The sequence below is a fragment of the Neofelis nebulosa genome, chromosome 14 (assembly GCF_028018385.1).
Source record: "Neofelis nebulosa isolate mNeoNeb1 chromosome 14, mNeoNeb1.pri, whole genome shotgun sequence".
Classification (NCBI taxonomy): domain Eukaryota; kingdom Metazoa; phylum Chordata; class Mammalia; order Carnivora; family Felidae; genus Neofelis; species Neofelis nebulosa.
In genome coordinates, this window is record NC_080795.1 from 70,210,393 (window position 1) to 70,226,716 (window position 16,324).

At 51.1% G+C, this 16,324-nt stretch overlaps 1 protein-coding gene across 2 annotated transcripts; it reads left to right on the forward strand.

Moving 5' to 3' along the window:
* Nucleotides 1-3,519: 3,519 nt before the first annotated feature.
* On the forward strand, nucleotides 3,520-8,490 carry MYC (MYC proto-oncogene, bHLH transcription factor). 2 transcript variants are annotated; one of them, XM_058699061.1, is made up of 3 exons: nucleotides 3,520-3,930; nucleotides 5,561-6,326; nucleotides 7,408-8,490. In XM_058699061.1, exons 2-3 carry the CDS (start codon nucleotides 5,570-5,572, stop codon nucleotides 7,968-7,970), a joined length of 1,320 nt encoding a protein of 439 aa, XP_058555044.1. In that variant the 5' UTR covers nucleotides 3,520-3,930; nucleotides 5,561-5,569; the 3' UTR covers nucleotides 7,971-8,490. The 2 variants fall into 2 exon arrangements, with proteins under 2 accessions (XP_058555044.1, XP_058555043.1); XM_058699060.1 differs by having other exon boundaries at nucleotides 3,523-3,930; nucleotides 5,558-6,326.
* Nucleotides 8,491-16,324: the final 7,834 nt, after the last annotated feature.

Below are 16,324 nucleotides of genomic sequence, written 5' to 3' on the forward strand. Positions count from 1 at the left end.
GACAGGGCATATTCTGATTTCACTCATCTGTGGAATTTAAGACACAGAACAGATGAACATAAGGGAAGGGAAGCAGAAGTAATATAAAAAGAGAGAGGGAGACAAACCATAAGAGATTCCTAAGTGCAGAGAACAAACTGAGGGTTGCTGGTGGGGTGTCGCGTGGGGAGAAGGGCTAAAGGGGTGAGGGGCACTAAGGAAGACCCTCCTTGGGATGAACACTGGGTGTTACATGTAAGTGATGAATTACTAAACTCCATTCCTGAAAAACAATAATAAATATATTTTGATTAAAGAAAAGATAGGGACATTTGCCACCTTTAACAGCTCTCGAAAACTACCCTCTTGAGTTCCAGCTAAACCTACTTTTGCTGTTGTTCTCTGATGGGTTGGATGGTTGGTTTTGTGTTTTGTTGCTTTTGTTTGTGTGTGTCCTGTGGGGTGTAGTCAGTTAGCCTCCCGCAGAGCAAAGCCCAAAGTGCCAGATTCCTGGGAAACCACCCTAAGAGGCCTCTTCCAGGAAGGATCTCCTGTTGCCAAATTTCCTGAGGATATACCTAGATGGTCAGACACTGTCAGAAAAAAACTACTTGAAATGTTCACCCACACGAAGCATACAGTGTAAATTTCCTTCACATTCGCTACAACCTTTGCTGCCCGGTTGTTTGCGGATGAAAACTTTTTATCAAAATGTTCTTTTATACTTTTCTCCAGAGGAATCCCAAATGCCCCTCCCCCGTCACTATCAAAAATCTGGCTAGTGTTCACCAGCCCTATTTTTGAAGAAAAAGAAAAGGGTTTTTTAATATATATATAATAAAAACCCAAATACCCCTCCCCTTCCACTGCGCCTCGCCTTCCCCCATAAATCCAATGTCTTGGTTGAAAACTTGGTGGTTAGGAGATGATGGGTTTCTAAGATGTGCGGGCTGAAGCTGGTTTCGCTACTTTAGAGTTTCGTTGGACATTTTTTTCGTGTCTGTACGCGTTTTCAACAAATAGCTTCGGTTCTCCATAGGGTGCTACTCATTGTCACTAAGTACTGATGGATTTGTTTTCACCACTGCTTATGCGGTTGAAGAGCTGCCTCTGAACCACTTTTCCTTCCAGCAATTCCCCTCCCTTCCTCTCCTATGCAATCCGCCGGGAGTCGGTAAGGACGGGGCTGAAAACTCTTTTTAAGGAGCCGCCCAGTCCTTTGCCCCGAAGGAAACCCCGCGCTCCGGACGCCCCTGCCCCCACCCACTTCCTTGCCTCGGTTGGCATTCGGACACGGCGATCTCGGCTGCCAGTAGAGGGCACACTTACTTTACTTTCGCAAACCCGAGCGCGGGTGCAGTTTGGGGAGGGGGCGGGGGAAAGACGCTTTGCAGCAAAACCTTGACCAGGGATTGGTCGGTCTCCGAGTTTGCGGCAAAGGCCCGGAGGCCGGAGTAATTTGCAACCCTTAAAGCCGTACTGCGCTGTGCGCTCCGTTTGGAGGAAGTTCCTACTCATTTAACAATTGAAAGCTGCGCTGCAAACTCAACGGGTAATAATTTACCTCAAACACAAACACGCTATGCAAGATCTCCTCCTCCCCTCTCCCCGATTTTTCTTCTGTTTGGAATGGGGGGGGGGGAGGAGGGGAGGAAAAGTTTACTTAAAATGCTTTTGGATGAGGGACCACGGTTGGGAAGATTGCCTTTGTTTTTAATGCCCTAGTGTTGTGCAAAATAGCAAATCCCGAAGGAATTGGCGGTAGATATTGAATATAGATTAATTTAGGAAGCGAATAAGTCATATGTCCTATTCAGCAACATTCTGGGTTGATGTGTACAAGAAATGTTCATAGATGTACGCGGATTATACATAAGCACTTTCACTGTGGTGCTAAAAAAAATTTAGAGTCAGTGAACTAGGAAATTAATGCTTGAAATTTGCCAATTTTTAATTGGCCTAAGACCCACTAAAAAGGCACGGAAGTAATATTTGACTCCTCTACTTTGATCAGAATCGATGCTTTGTGTGTGTGTGTGTGTGTGTGTGTGTGTGTGTGCAGGATCTCGATTCCAATTATCAAGGAGAAAGAAAACCCATGAAGGAAGTTAAGTGTCCGATTTGCCCGAGGAGGAAAGAGTTAACGGTCTTCTTCACCAGGGTCTCTGCAAACTCTCAGGGCAGGGTACTCAAGCTCGCCTCCTCTCCCCTTTCTGGGAACTCTATTCCCGAGGCTTGCGCCCCCCTCCCCAAAATTCTCCCGTCTGGCGCCTTTGATTTCCCCCAAACATGGGAACCCCAGACTGGTGCAAACCGGCGCCACGGGGCGCAAAGAGGATTTGCCTCTTTTCTGAAAGCTGACTGCGGAATTGGGAACTCGGAGAGTGAGGCGTGGAGGTTGGGGGGTGGGCGTGTTGCGGGTGCAGACCCGCGGGGAGAGGACTGGGGAGGGTCCCGAGTCGCGCGCACCCGCAACCTCGCTCCGCCCAGACCCCAGTTCCGGAACACGCAGAAAAGATCTCAGGGATTAGCGCGTCCTAGGGGAAAAGCCGGCTCCTCCCGAGCCCACTGTAGGTCTGCGTGGGCGGGGCTGGGGGGGGGGGTGCCTGCTGCTTTGACAGCAAATTGGGGGATTCATTCGGAGTGGGAGGTATCCAATCGCGATCGATAACTGTACACATATAAAGCACAACACCCCCGACAAATGCAATGGGTGTTTATTCATAACGCAATCTCCCAAGTAGACGTGGCAGTGGGCTGCTGAGTTATTTTCAGATTCCAGGCATCCTTTTCTTCCTTACACCTCTTATTATTTGTGCCCGTCGACACTAACACCCCACACCCTCGGAGCGCGCGCCCATAAATACCCCTTCTTCCCTCGTCTTCGCGGGATTTATTTTCCAAACGCTGCCCTTTCCCCAGCCTTCGGGAGGCGCCCGTCCACCCGGGACGTGCATGGCGTGGCGGTGGGTACACGGTGTGTTCCGTGTTGAAGGCTCAGCTGTTCCGCCTGCGATGATTTAAGCACGCAAGACAAGTATGCGGTTTGTCCAGCCGCGCGCTGCGCCGGAGGAGCAGCGGAGAAAGGCAGCGGGTTTGAGCGGGAGCAAAAGAAAATGGTAGGCGCGCGCAGTTAATTCATGCTGCGCTCTGACTGTTTACATCCGATCGCTCGGCGCACTGGAGTGCCAGGCAGAAAGGGCCGAGTCTCCTCCCCAACCTCCCCCCCCTCCCAACCCCAGCCCAGCCAGTCCTCCGCAGAAGCGCCCCTCCCCGGCTCCCAAAGCGGAGGGCGGGGGAGAGAGAAAAAAGATCCTCTCTCGCGAATCCCCGCCCACCGGCCCTTTATATGCGAGGGTCTGCGCGGTCGAGGACCCCCGAACTGCGCTCTCCCCGCCGCAGCTGCCGCCGCCGGCGTCGCGCCCCGGCTGCCGCCTGGCTCCCTGCCGGCCTCGGGAAGGGCAGGGCTATTCAGGGGCTTGGCGGGAAAAAGAGAACAGAGGGGAGGGATCGTGCCTAGCTCTGTATAAAAGCCGGTTGTTGGGGCTTTATCTGACTCTCTGTAGTAATCCTAGCAAGAGGCAGAGGGAGCGAGCGGGCGCGCCCGCCTGGGTAGAAGAGCAGAGCGAGGCGAGCGAGCCGAGTCGCGCTCCGGGCGCCCGGGGAAGGGAGATCCGGAGTGAAAGGGTGCTTCGCCTCCGGCCCACCCCACCCTGCCCGCCGCCCCCTGCCAGCAGTGCGCAACCCCCCGCCGCACCCGCGAAACTTTGCCGGTTGCGGCGGGCGGACACTGTTCCCTGGAACTTACAACACCCGAGCGAGAACGCGACTCTCCGGTCCGCCTATTTGGGGAAACACTTCTCCCCTACGCTGCCCGGGACCCGCTCCTCTTAAAGGGCGCTCCTCGCCGCTTTTCGGACGCTGGATTTCCTTCGGATAGTGGAAAACCCGGTAAGCACCCGGATCTATTTGTCTTCTCATTTATTTGCCCCACCGCTTTAATGCCGCGACGAGTTGAAGTCGAATGCCCCAATCGGGGGTCTTTTCTGCCATTCCTGCGCTATTGACACTTTTTCTCAGAGTAGTTGTGGTAGCTCCGGGGTGGGGTGAGGACGACCCAGAACTGGATGGGGTAGAGTGGCTTGTCAGGATGGGAGGGAAAACCGGTGCGTTTCTGAAACTCGTCTTTAGAGATTTTTGCTCATGTATACTGACGCTGCCCTCGACCGGTTGGACATTCCTGCTTTATTGCATTAATTGCTTTTGATTTTTTGGAGCGGGGGGGGGGGGGAGGGGGAGGGAGTGCCGCGCTTCGCGGTGGGCAGAGAGCCCTCCCTGTACATCCCGAGCTCCTGGGAGTAAGAATTACAAATTGCGTGTGGGAGCCGGAGAGCTCCGCCGCCGCTGACTTTTACGCGTCTCGGAAAGGGCATTTAAATTTCGGCTTACCGCATTTCTGACAGCCGGAGACAGACACTGCGGCGCGTCCCGCCTACGGATCTCCGCGGCGTTCACCATTCGCCCCCTGCTCCTTTTAAGAAGTTGGCATTTGGCTTTTTAAAAGAATAATAAAATTAGGGATCTTGGTCTACCGGGGTGCTGGTTCGGACTTGGTGTTGGGGAGGCTCGGGGAGCAGGGAAAAGGGACGCTGGGCAGGGATGGGTCCGATTCTCCCGGAATCGTGGACTCGGGGGAAACGAGGGCAGATCTCCGCACCCACCTCCCTCGCCCCCTCTGGTGTCCCCGCGCCCCTGAGGTGGCGGAGGGAAGGCAGGGAGCGGGGCTCGGGGCTTTCCCAGAACAGCTGCTACCCTCGGCGGGTGAGGGGAAGACGCCCGGCTCCGGGCGCGGAACCGCAGCAGGGGCTCTGGCGCAGTTGCGTCGCCGTGCTGGGTGTTGAAGGGAGGTGCCCCGGTTATTATCTAACACCCCCTTTTATTTATGGGGGGGGGGGGACTGTTACGGCCGGCGGCTAGGCTCGCCCCACCAGCCGGCGAGAGACGCGGAGAGAAGCCGGCCGAGGAAGGAAGGGGGACGCGCTGGGAGTGGGGACGGAGGGGCGGCGGGGCGGGGGTGCTGGGAGGGGCGGCGGCGCCGGCTGGGGAAGGAGCGCTGCGAGGGCGCGAGTGGGAACGGGCGCGGCGCGGAGGGGCCCGGCGCGGGAGGGGGCACGCGCAGCCGCTCCCGCCGCGGCGCCTCCCGCCTCCTCCTTCAGGTGGCGCAAAACTTTGCGCCTTCGGGTTTGGCGGATTGTGTTCCCGGCCGCCGCCTCCTCTGGCCGCTTAAGGAGGCCAGAGCCGATTCCGATTGCTCGGCGGCGGCGGCGGCGGCGCGGGCTCCCCGCGGACGCGAGCTCCGCCGGCGCCCCGCGGCTGGCTCACCGAGTGTGCGTCCCAGATAGCAGGGGGCCACCTGGACGGGGTGGGAGGGGTGCCCTTCGCCGCCGCTGGCCCCGGCTGGGGCTCGCGCTGGAAGGGGAGCGGCTCGGCATCCGGGCGCGCGCTGCGCGGGGGCTGCGGCACCCACCCCAGACCCCCCTTCGCTCAAGACCTCCCCCCCTTTGTGTGCCCCCTTCAGCAGGCTGCCGCGATGCCCCTCAACGTCAGCTTCGCCAACAGGAACTATGACCTCGACTACGACTCGGTGCAGCCCTATTTCTACTGCGACGAGGAGGAGAACTTCTATCAGCAGCAGCAGCAGAGCGAGCTGCAGCCGCCGGCGCCCAGCGAGGATATCTGGAAGAAATTCGAGCTGCTGCCCACCCCGCCGCTGTCCCCGAGCCGCCGCTCGGGGCTCTGCTCGCCCTCCTACGTCGCCTTCGCGTCCTTCTCCCCCCGGGGGGACGACGACGGCGGCGGCGGCAGCTTTTCCACGGCCGACCAGTTGGAGATGGTGACCGAGCTGCTGGGAGGAGACATGGTGAATCAGAGCTTCATCTGCGACCCGGACGACGAGACCTTCATCAAAAACATCATCATCCAGGACTGCATGTGGAGCGGCTTCTCGGCCGCCGCCAAGCTCGTCTCGGAGAAGCTGGCCTCCTACCAGGCTGCGCGCAAAGACAGCGGCAGCCCGAGCCCCGCCCGCGGACCCGGCGGCTGCCCCACCTCCAGCTTGTACCTGCAGGACCTGAGCGCCGCCGCCTCCGAGTGCATCGACCCCTCCGTGGTCTTCCCCTACCCGCTCAACGACAGCAGCTCGCCCAAGCCCTGCGCCTCCCCCGACTCCGCCGCCTTCTCTCCGTCCTCGGACTCTCTGCTCTCCTCGGCGGAGTCCTCCCCGCGGGCCAGCCCCGAGCCCCTGGCGCTCCACGAGGAGACACCGCCCACCACCAGCAGCGACTCTGGTAAGCTGGGCCCCTCCCGGCCCGTCCGAGGGGGCGGCTGGGTACCCTTCCTGTTCTCATTCCACTGGCCGCTTGTGCCGACCTCGGCTTTTCTCTTTTCTTCTATTCGGGAAGGGAAATGGTAGATCTGGAAGGGTCTGGGAGCTCATCCCGGAACCCTGGGCTTTAGGGTTTCCTCCCATCCCCTCTCCTAAGACCGCCCCAGTGGCCGGCCCCCTCCTCTCCCTCCCTCCCCTTAGGAATTTCTTTGGGGTTTTTCAATCTTCTGGCTTATCTTGCAACTCAATCCACTCCCTCTTAGTTTTCTTCAGCATTTTAATTGCCCCCGCGGTGGGGGTGTGCCAGAAGCGGGAGAGGAGGGGATTGATCTCTGAGAGCGGAGGGATGGCTTCCCTCGTCCCTTCTGAGTAGTTCTTGGGTTTTCCTGGACTAGGATCCACAAAAAAATGAAGATGGGCAGTGGACAGGGGCAGAGCGGCCTGCCTCCCAGGCGCTGTGACCTAGTGACAGTGGCTTTAGATGGGCTGAAGAGCCTGGGATCTGGTCAGCCTGTTTGGAACACTTAAAAGCAAATCCTTGCCAAAATTGGGCTTTTTTCCTCCCCCCCACCCCCACCCCTAGAACTTTTGGCAAAGCCACAAGAATCTTTTTTCCTTTTTGCCCTTCCAGTAAAATAGGGAGTTGCTAAAGTCATACCAAGAGACTCTATCATTTGCAACACCTGAAGGGTTCTTGGTAAAGTCCCTTAAAAAGAGGAGGTGCTTGGGAATGTGCTTTGCTTTGGGTGTGTCCAAAGCCTCATTAAGTCTTAGGTAAGAATTGGCATCGATGTCTTATCCTGGTAAATTGTAATTTTCTCATCTGTGCCGTAAACCCAGCTGTCATTCTCCCTTTCTGACTCTGCCTTCATTGCGAGAAGAGCTGGGTTGATTGGCTAATTTGTTCTCCGGGGATGACTTTGTGCCAGGGCCCTTTCTCACAAGATAACGCCTTATATTTGCATAGCATTAACTTAATCTGGTCCTTGATTGCTGTGAGGACACGTCGCTAACCCGCGCGTTTTCTTTTTCCTTTCTTAAAGAGGAAGAACAAGAGGAAGAAGAAGAAATTGATGTCGTTTCTGTGGAGAAAAGGCAGCCCCCTGCCAAAAGGTCGGAATCGGGGTCACCCTCTGCCGGAGGCCACAGCAAACCTCCTCACAGCCCGCTGGTCCTTAAGAGATGCCACGTGCCCACCCATCAGCACAATTACGCAGCGCCCCCCTCCACTAGGAAGGACTACCCAGCCGCCAAGAGGGCTAAGTTGGACAGTGGCAGAGTCCTGAAACAGATCAGCAACAACCGCAAATGTATCAGCCCCAGGTCTTCGGACACGGAGGAGAACGACAAGAGGCGGACGCACAACGTCTTGGAACGCCAGAGGAGAAACGAGCTGAAACGGAGCTTTTTTGCCCTGCGCGACCAGATCCCAGAGTTGGAAAACAACGAAAAGGCCCCCAAGGTGGTTATCCTTAAAAAAGCCACCGCGTACATCCTGTCCGTCCAAGCAGGGGAGCAAAAGCTCATTTCGGAAAAGGACCTGTTGAGGAAGCGACGAGAACAGTTGAAACACAAACTTGAACAGCTAAGGAACTCTTGTGCATAAGTCCACCTATTAGAGGGAGGAACTGGAGTTGCTCGTGAATTCTCACTTGTTACTAAGGGAAAGTAAGGAAAAAGCTTCCTTCTCACAGAACTGTAGCAACTCCTCATATCTGAACTTGTTTCAAATGCATGGTCAAGTGCAACCTCACAACCTTGGCTGGGTCTTAGGATTGAAAGGTTTAGCCATAATGTAAACTGCCTCAAATGGAATTTTGGGCATAAAAGAACATTTTTTTATGCTTGCCATCTTTTTGTTTGTTTGTTTTCCTTTAACAGATTTGTATTTAAGAATTGTTTTTAAAAAATGTGTCAAGTTTACCCCGTTTTCCTGTGTAAATATGGCCATTAAATGTAAATAACTTTAATAAAACGTTTATAGCAGTTATACAAGAATTCAAACCATGTATTATAAACCATAATTTTTTTTATTTAAGTACATTTTCCTTTTTAAAGTTGATTTTTTCTATTGTTTTTAGAAAAAATAAAATACGTGGCAAATATATAATTGAGCCAAATCTTAAGTTGTGAGTGTTTTGTTTTTCTTGCCTTTTTTTTTTTTTTTCATTCTCTTTTCATCAATTCCAATTAACAGAATTTGGCCCTCAAGGGAATGAGTTTACAAAGATGGAGAAAGAAGTTATTGAAAGGGCAAGGGCTTTGCTTTGTTCAAATGGGTCTGGGTCCTTAAGGTCTTTTAAATTCTGAGGGTTATGAGATGCTTCCTGGAGATCTGTGATAGGGGCCAGAGCTGCTACTTGGAAGAATGAACAGGCAGTAAGCTGGTGAGAAGGCAAAGGGATGCCAGAGGTTAAAGATAAGTTAAGTATACAAAGGGGGTAAGGTTTGGGGGGAGGGGGGGTGGGAGGAAGATGAAGAAACTTCATTTGGTTAACCCATGCCACTCCCAGGCTACATTCAAACCCAGACGGTAGGAACCAGCCCCCTGCTTGCCTACTATGCTAGGTGAGGGAGGCAAGTTATTAACCCTATTTTACAAACAATGAAATGTAGGGGCGTAGAGGGGTTTTGTAATTTCTCTGCAGCCACGGGGCCACGCTGTAAAACACTGAATCTAGGTCACCCCCACCCCCCCCCCCATTTTTTGAAAAACAACACTTCACTATCATGCCTTAGCTCATCCTGTGTCTAAAGTGCCAGGGTCAAGAATGCTTTTGGCTTGGGGCCTGATGGACTGACTAGAGTAATCACCATACTAACCTACTTAATGTGCCAGGCATTCTTGTAAGCATTTTCCTTACAATAATTGCACAGCAGCCCATGACGGGAATCAGCCCAATGTTGACTTCCTTATGGTAGAAGGGGGAACTGAGGCACAGAAAGACTCCTCCATGTGCCCAAAGACCACTGATGATGAACAGTAGAGCCAAGATTCAAACCCAAGGAGTCCACTCATAACACAGGTTATGTTATGAGGCTAGACCTCCTCTGTCAAACAAGCCGGTGGGAATAGACTGGCTGCTCACGCCGGAGTCACCAGTCTAGCGAATTATGTGCTGTGAATTTCAACATTCGGGCCCTGTGGGACATCAGTTCCCCCTTTCTTGTTTGTTGTGTTTCATTTCGTTATTTTGTTCATTGTTTCTTAAAAATTTTTTTAGTGTTTATTTATTTTTGAGAGAGAAACAGAGTGCAAGTGGGGGAGGGGCAGACAGAGGAAGACACAGAATCCGAAACAGGCTCCAGGCTGTCAGCACAGAGCCCTACTAGGGGCTCGAACTCATGGACTGCAAGATCATAACCTGAGCCAAAGTCAGACACTTAACCGACTGAGCCACCCAGACGCCCCTCATGTTTTGTTTATGAGAAACCCACAAGTCATTCGCTCCTACCTTAGCCATTTGTTAAATGAGATTCACCCATTGCTCCTGGGAAGCAGCCAGTTTGGAGACCTACTGTTCAGATCATAAAATAAAACACATTTACGCTTCGTCACGTGAGCCATTTTGGAAACTACAAACTCCCCTTCAACCTCTGATACAGGGACACTTGTGACACCTGGTTATCCTTAGAACATGGAAAGGCATTCTTAAATGGAGATATTATTAATTATAAGGCTTCGCAAACCCAGGAACTGGCACATTGACTACTTAAGCGAATGGAAGTTACTATCGCTGTTCTAATCATCTTGCCGTTCCAGCCTCAGAGTAGATTCAGATCCTGGACTCTCTTTAGAACTTTAATCCACCACCACCAGCATCAACCACCACCCAAACATCAATAAATAATTACTGTCTGTGGTTCGGAACTCTAGGATAATTTATTCAAGCCCTTAATGTCTTTTTCTGGATCCTTTGTTTTGGATCCTAAGTCCCACCCTAATAGTTTCATGTAGTCACACCCTATACCCTAAATTCAAAGGGAGATACAATCCACAGAAGTCCAATAGTTCAAAGTGTTACAAAAGCGGGGGCGATCTTAAAAGATTCATTCTTTGTCCCTTTGTGGCTGGAGTGCAGTTCTGGAGCAACTCACTTGAGAACAAGGAAGGTGTTAATTTGAATCACTCAGTCCAGGCGAGCAGGCGGAATAGGAGAGAGTGTTCCTCACTGGGAAAACAACTCCCTGTTCCAAATTATCAGGAAACAATTTAACGATGCAGAGCTTGGCTGTCGGGAGGGAAGGGAATCATCCCAGCTGCGGAGTTTAGGCCTCCCTCTCAGGTATATGAAGCTAGAGAAAGGTCTCAAAACAGAGCAAATGCCAACTTTTTTTCCAGAAAGTCAGGCTGATCTTGACCCCAACACAGATTGGTTCCCAGAGCCAACCCAGAGGGTCCCCAGGGTCTGCGCCATTGTTTGATCTATCTTGTAGATAAGGATAATCAGGAATCGGAGGTGGAGGGGAGGAGCTTGCGGTTTTGTGGAGAATCAACGGGAAGGAATGAGCTACTACGGACGATGCCTCTTACCCAGGACAATGTCCAGGAATTAATGACTACCCCAGGGGATTCTGGGGGTGATTCTGTGTAGGGACGGAATGTATAAAGAGGAAGGAAGTGTTATTTCATGCTGCCATTTGGAAGCAACAAAGGAGATCCACGTTATAAAAACAATCAATTTTTTTTTTAATTTTTTTTTCAACGTTTTTTTTTTTATTTATTTTTGGGACAGAGAGAGACAGAGCATGAACGGGGGAGGGGCAGAGAGAGAGGGAGACACAGAATCGGAAACAGGCTCCAGGCTCTGAGCCATCAGCCCAGAGCCTGACGCGGGGCTCGAACTCACGGACCGCGAGATCGTGACCTGGCTGAAGTCGGACGCTTAACCGACTGCGCCACCCAGGCGCCCCACAATCAAATTTTTAAATGAACAAAGTTTTCACCACCCTGGCCTAAGAGTCACAGCTAGGATAAGACAAACTCTGGCACAAAGCTTGGGAAAGAAGGCAAGTGTTAGGGGGTTTTCTGTGGTTGGTTTGTAACAGCTTATGATTGGCTCAGTCAGTAATAATTTCTTAGCATACACGCTAGGGGCCCTGAAGCATTTCTTCCCAACAATAAATAATCCTTCGGCTCGAAAATGTTGAAGGGTATCCCACAACACTATCTATAAATGCACTGGTAGCTTTACGAAAGCCTCCTCGTTTAAGGTTATAGACCATTACAGGCCTATTTCAAAGGAGAAGGAGGGTGAAAACAAGCTAATAGGATGAGAACAGAGACGCATTTAAAAAAATAAAACTAAAAAGACTCTACACCCACCACTGAGACTGTGGCAATAATCTTTCTCTATTCTAGATCCTTCCGGAGAGACTTTAGACTCATTCCCAAGAATGTTTGTCTTGCCTAATTGGTGGGAGGTGATCATCCTTGAGATGCTTTTGCGTTTTGTTTTTAATGCCATTTCTCTCAATATTAGTCCATACCGAGAAGACACCGTTGCGGGGTGCCAGAGCCAGTGGGATGTAGATCTTCTAAGGTTGAAAGGAATGTTCTTTGTTTTTAAACAATGCCTTGAGAGCTCAGCCACAAACCGGAACACTCTCTTCCCATTGTTACCCCATCAGCTGATCCAGGGATAAAACAAGCCAGTGCAGTCAGGGGTCTCCAGGGGTGGGGAAAGGGAGAGCTTGGAGAGAGAGAATTAACCTTCGTCACACACCTACTATCTGCCAAACCCTCTATCTCCTGGTCCCTCACAACAGCCCAGCTGGAGAGGGATTGTTGCCTATGACAATGCTGAAGGTGCCACAAGTTCAATAGCTCTCACTACGTGCCAAACACTTCGCGTACATCATCTTACTTCATCCTCAAGGCAACTCTTAGGAGATAAATTCTATTTCCAATCCCCATTTTATACATAAAGAGATTGAAATATGGAGAGATTAAGTAGCTTGACGACATTCACAGAACTGGCAAAATGGTGACAGCGGGAATTATTCATTGGTTCATAAATATTTACTAAGCACCTACTGTGTGCCTACACTGTACTGGGTGTGGGAAGAGATGCTTAGAAAGGTCCTGGCCCTGAGTCACTTATGGCCTGGTCGAGAACCAAGAACTGGTAATCAGCCTCTACGTTATTTCAAAAACACTTTTAGGGGTGCCTGGGCGGCTCAGTCAGTTGAGCATCTGACTCTTGACTTTGGCTCAGGTCATGATCTCATGGTTTATGAGTTTGAGCCCTGCATCTGGCTCCATGCTGACAGCGCAGAGCCTGCTTGGGATTCTGTTGCTCCTTCTCTCTCTCGGCCCCTCCCCTGCTTCCTCTCTCTCTCTCTTTTTCTCTCTCTCTCAAAATAAATAAATAAACATTTCTTTAAAAATAAAATCTTTAGGGGCGCCTGGGTGGCTCAGTTGGTTGGACATTCAGCTTCAGCTCAGGTCATGATCTCGCAGCTGGTGAGCACGAGCCCCACAACCTGCTCTGTGCTGACAGCTCAGAGCCTGGAGCCTGCTTTGGATTCTGTGTCTCCTTCTCTGCCCCTTCCCCAGCTCACACTGTCTGTCTGTCTGTCTCTCTCTCTCAAAAATAAATAAACATTAAAAAACTTAAACATAAATAAATGAATAAATAAAATCTTTAAGGGTGCCTGGGTGGCTCAGTCGGTTGAGCGTCCGACTTCGGCTCAGGTCATGGTCTTGCAATCTGTGAGTTTGAGCCCCACGACGTGCTGTGTGCTGACAGCTCAGAGCCTGGAGCCTGCTTCCGATTCTGTGTCCCTTTCTCTCTCCGCCCCACCCCTGCTTGTCCTCTGTCTCTGTCTTTCAAAAATGAATAAACATTTAAAAAATTAAAATATAAATAAAATCTTTAAAAAAAATAAAATAAAACACTTACAGAGTGTTTACTATGAAGCAGGATGGAGTTGAAAGTCTCTTCTGAAGACCCCACCCCTTTCCCTCAGGGAAAATAGAATCAAGGATAGACCTCAAGAAATGCTGGAAGTTAAGAGACCCTAAAATACAGAGAACAAACTGAGGGTTGTTGGGGGTGGGGTGGGGGGGTTAAATGGGTGATGGACATTAAGAAGGGCGCTTTTTGGGATGAGCACCGGGTGTCATATGTAAGAGATGAATCACTGGGTTCTATTCCTGAAGCCAAGACTACACTAACCTGAATATAAATTTAAAAAAAAAAAAAGTGCTGGAAGGGGAACAAAGGACAAGGGTCATCAGAGGGACGGAGGGAAGGTAGAGGAAAATGGTGTCACTGAAGCCAGCAGGAAGCCCTTCTACAAAAGCAGACAGAGGTGCAGCAAGATGCACAGAAAATGGTCCCTTAAACTTAGCAACATGGAGGCATCTTCTTGGCCACGCCTCCTCCCCAGGATCCTCCCTCTTCTTGAATCAGTTCCTCACTTCAAACAGCTGCCCACTCATTTCCCCCCACATCCTGCCCTCCCACAACACCTTCTCCAGGAGCTCCTGAAGTGCGATGCCTACACCATCGGCATCAACGTCACCTGTGAATTGGTCCCAAATGCAAACATAGTCCACATACTCCCCTGAATTAGCATCCCCAGAGATGGGAACCAGGAAACTGTGCTCTAACAAGCCTCCTGGGGCTTGGAAAAGTTGAAGAGCCGCTGCCTTTTCCATCACTGCCCCCCTAGTTATCTTTCTAAATCACAAATATGCTCTTCCCATGCCTAAAACCCTTCAGCAGTTTCCTGCTACCATTCCGATGAAGTCCAAAACTGTTCTACACCTCCAAAGTCCTCCACAACTGCCTTCCGCCCACTCACAGGTCTCATCTCTCTGGTTTCCCTACGTCCTGCAAGATTTTTCAGACATTTTGCTCCCTCTGCCCAAAACACGGTTGACCCACCACCCACTCATCCACCAATACTGAGCCTACAGGCCTGACAAGCTTCTTACCTATCTTTCATGGCTCACCTTCTAGTACTCTCTGACCACGGAGACGAGGTTCCTCAGGAGACTAGGACTACCTGTCCAAACATTTCTTGTTCTTGGAGAGATCACCTGTGGCTTTGAGAAATGGAACCACATAGGTCCTGTTCAACAAACCCTTGCTCGGCACCAGCATAAATGCCTGGTATCAGACAGCGACTCAACAGTTCCTTCATGAATGGGCTGAATGAAGAGCCATTGTCAAGCAAAGTGAAAACGTGTCTCACTAACCTTTTCAAGAAGGGTAGCTGTGAGGATAAGGAAAGAGGTAAATACATCCAGTGAAGATAGGATTTTGTCTGGTTTCATTTGCTTGAGTGGATTTTGGTTTTATCTTATTGAAGATGGGAGAGATCATTCATTTGTATGCTGATGGAGAGAGAACCAAAGATACCAGAGAAAAGGGAGATGAAGCCAGGTGTAGCCACCTCAAGGACAGCTTCCATTTTTATCTCTCTGGTACCTATCACCTTGCTTGGAATTCCAAAGGCCCTCAGCGGTGTGTGGAATGTGAGTGAGCTAAGGAGGGGGTGCGTTCTAGACACGGCCACTCCTGCAGAGAATGATTCTTCTAGGTGGTGATGGCAGTGGTCAGCCCAAGTCTCCTCCATCCTCCGGGCTCCCAGGGCCCTCTGCAATCTCTCTGTCACACACCATGTTTGCCTGTGTTAGAAATTATGTTTAATTCTCTTTTTTTCTTGCTAGTCTCTAATTCCTGAAGAGCAAAGTCTATGACTTTCTCTCTCCCTGTTGCACCCTGTAGGGCAAGCAAGCATATGTCTGATATCCAAAATTGTGTTGAATGGATGAGCGAGTATATCAACAAATGGATGGATGAACGAATGTATTTGCCATACATGTTAAGTCTCTACTTCCTGGGGCCATCAATCTTTTTTTAATCTGCTCAACCCTATGCTTTGTGCTGAGCTCCTACCAAATCTTCCCCCCGCCCCTGCTGTCTCCATAACTCGTCCTGGACAGCAGAAGCCTCCGCAATAGCTTCTCTGAGTCTATCAGTCAGGATCTCTAGATTACCAGCAGCAGAAACCCAGCTTTAATTGGCAAATGAAAAAGAGAGAAAGAGAGGGAGAGAGAGAGAAAGAGGGAAGAAAAGAAAGAAGAAAAAGTAGACGTTAGCTTATGTCCCTGAAAGGGCCCAGAGGTGACTGGATCTAGAGGCTCAAACGGTAGCTGCAAGATTCTTTCCATGCCCTCATCTCAGTTGGGACCTCCCCACCCTACCTGGGGGCAAAGATAGCTGCCGGCCGCCTAAGGCCCACATCCGCTCCTCAGAAGGCTTCTGATTGGTCTCCTAGGATCACATGCCCGGGAGGCTGGTCTAGCGCAGATTCAGACCTGAGGCTGGTTGATCAACCTGGTTCCTACCCCCTTCCGGTGGTAGAGCATCGTCTGCCAGCCCCCTCCCTCAGGGGGAAAGACAATCCCTGGAAGGAGAAGATGAGCCCACGAAAAGAAAAGGTCTTCCCCACATTGACCCACCGGATCATTCTGGTGCTAAGCTAGAGATTCCAAGGGTCCACCTCAGAGCTACTGAACCAGAATGTCCAGAGGGCGGGGCCTAGGATCCCATACTTTTTTCAAAGTTCCAAAGTGCCAGGAAGGAACAAGTCAATCTGGGAACTAACGTCAGAGCTGAAGGCACCTGGCTTCGGAAGTCTCACAGACCTGAGCTGCAATCTGGCTGTGCCACCAGCTGGCTGTGTGACCCAGGCCAAATGGCTCTGCTGCTCGGAGCCTGACTTTCCCAACTGGCGGGGGAAACAGAAAATAAAGGGGTGGCCGGGGTGTGGGGGGTATATGGGAATCGTACTTCGCTGCCAGGGCTTTTGAGAGAATTCAGTGAGGTATGAGATGAGAGATGGCCTAGCACAGGTTCAGTAAATGAGAATTTCCTCTCCCTCCTCCCCCTTCTCACTCTCCATTTTAATGCATCACCAAGTCCTGTAGATTCTACCTCTGAG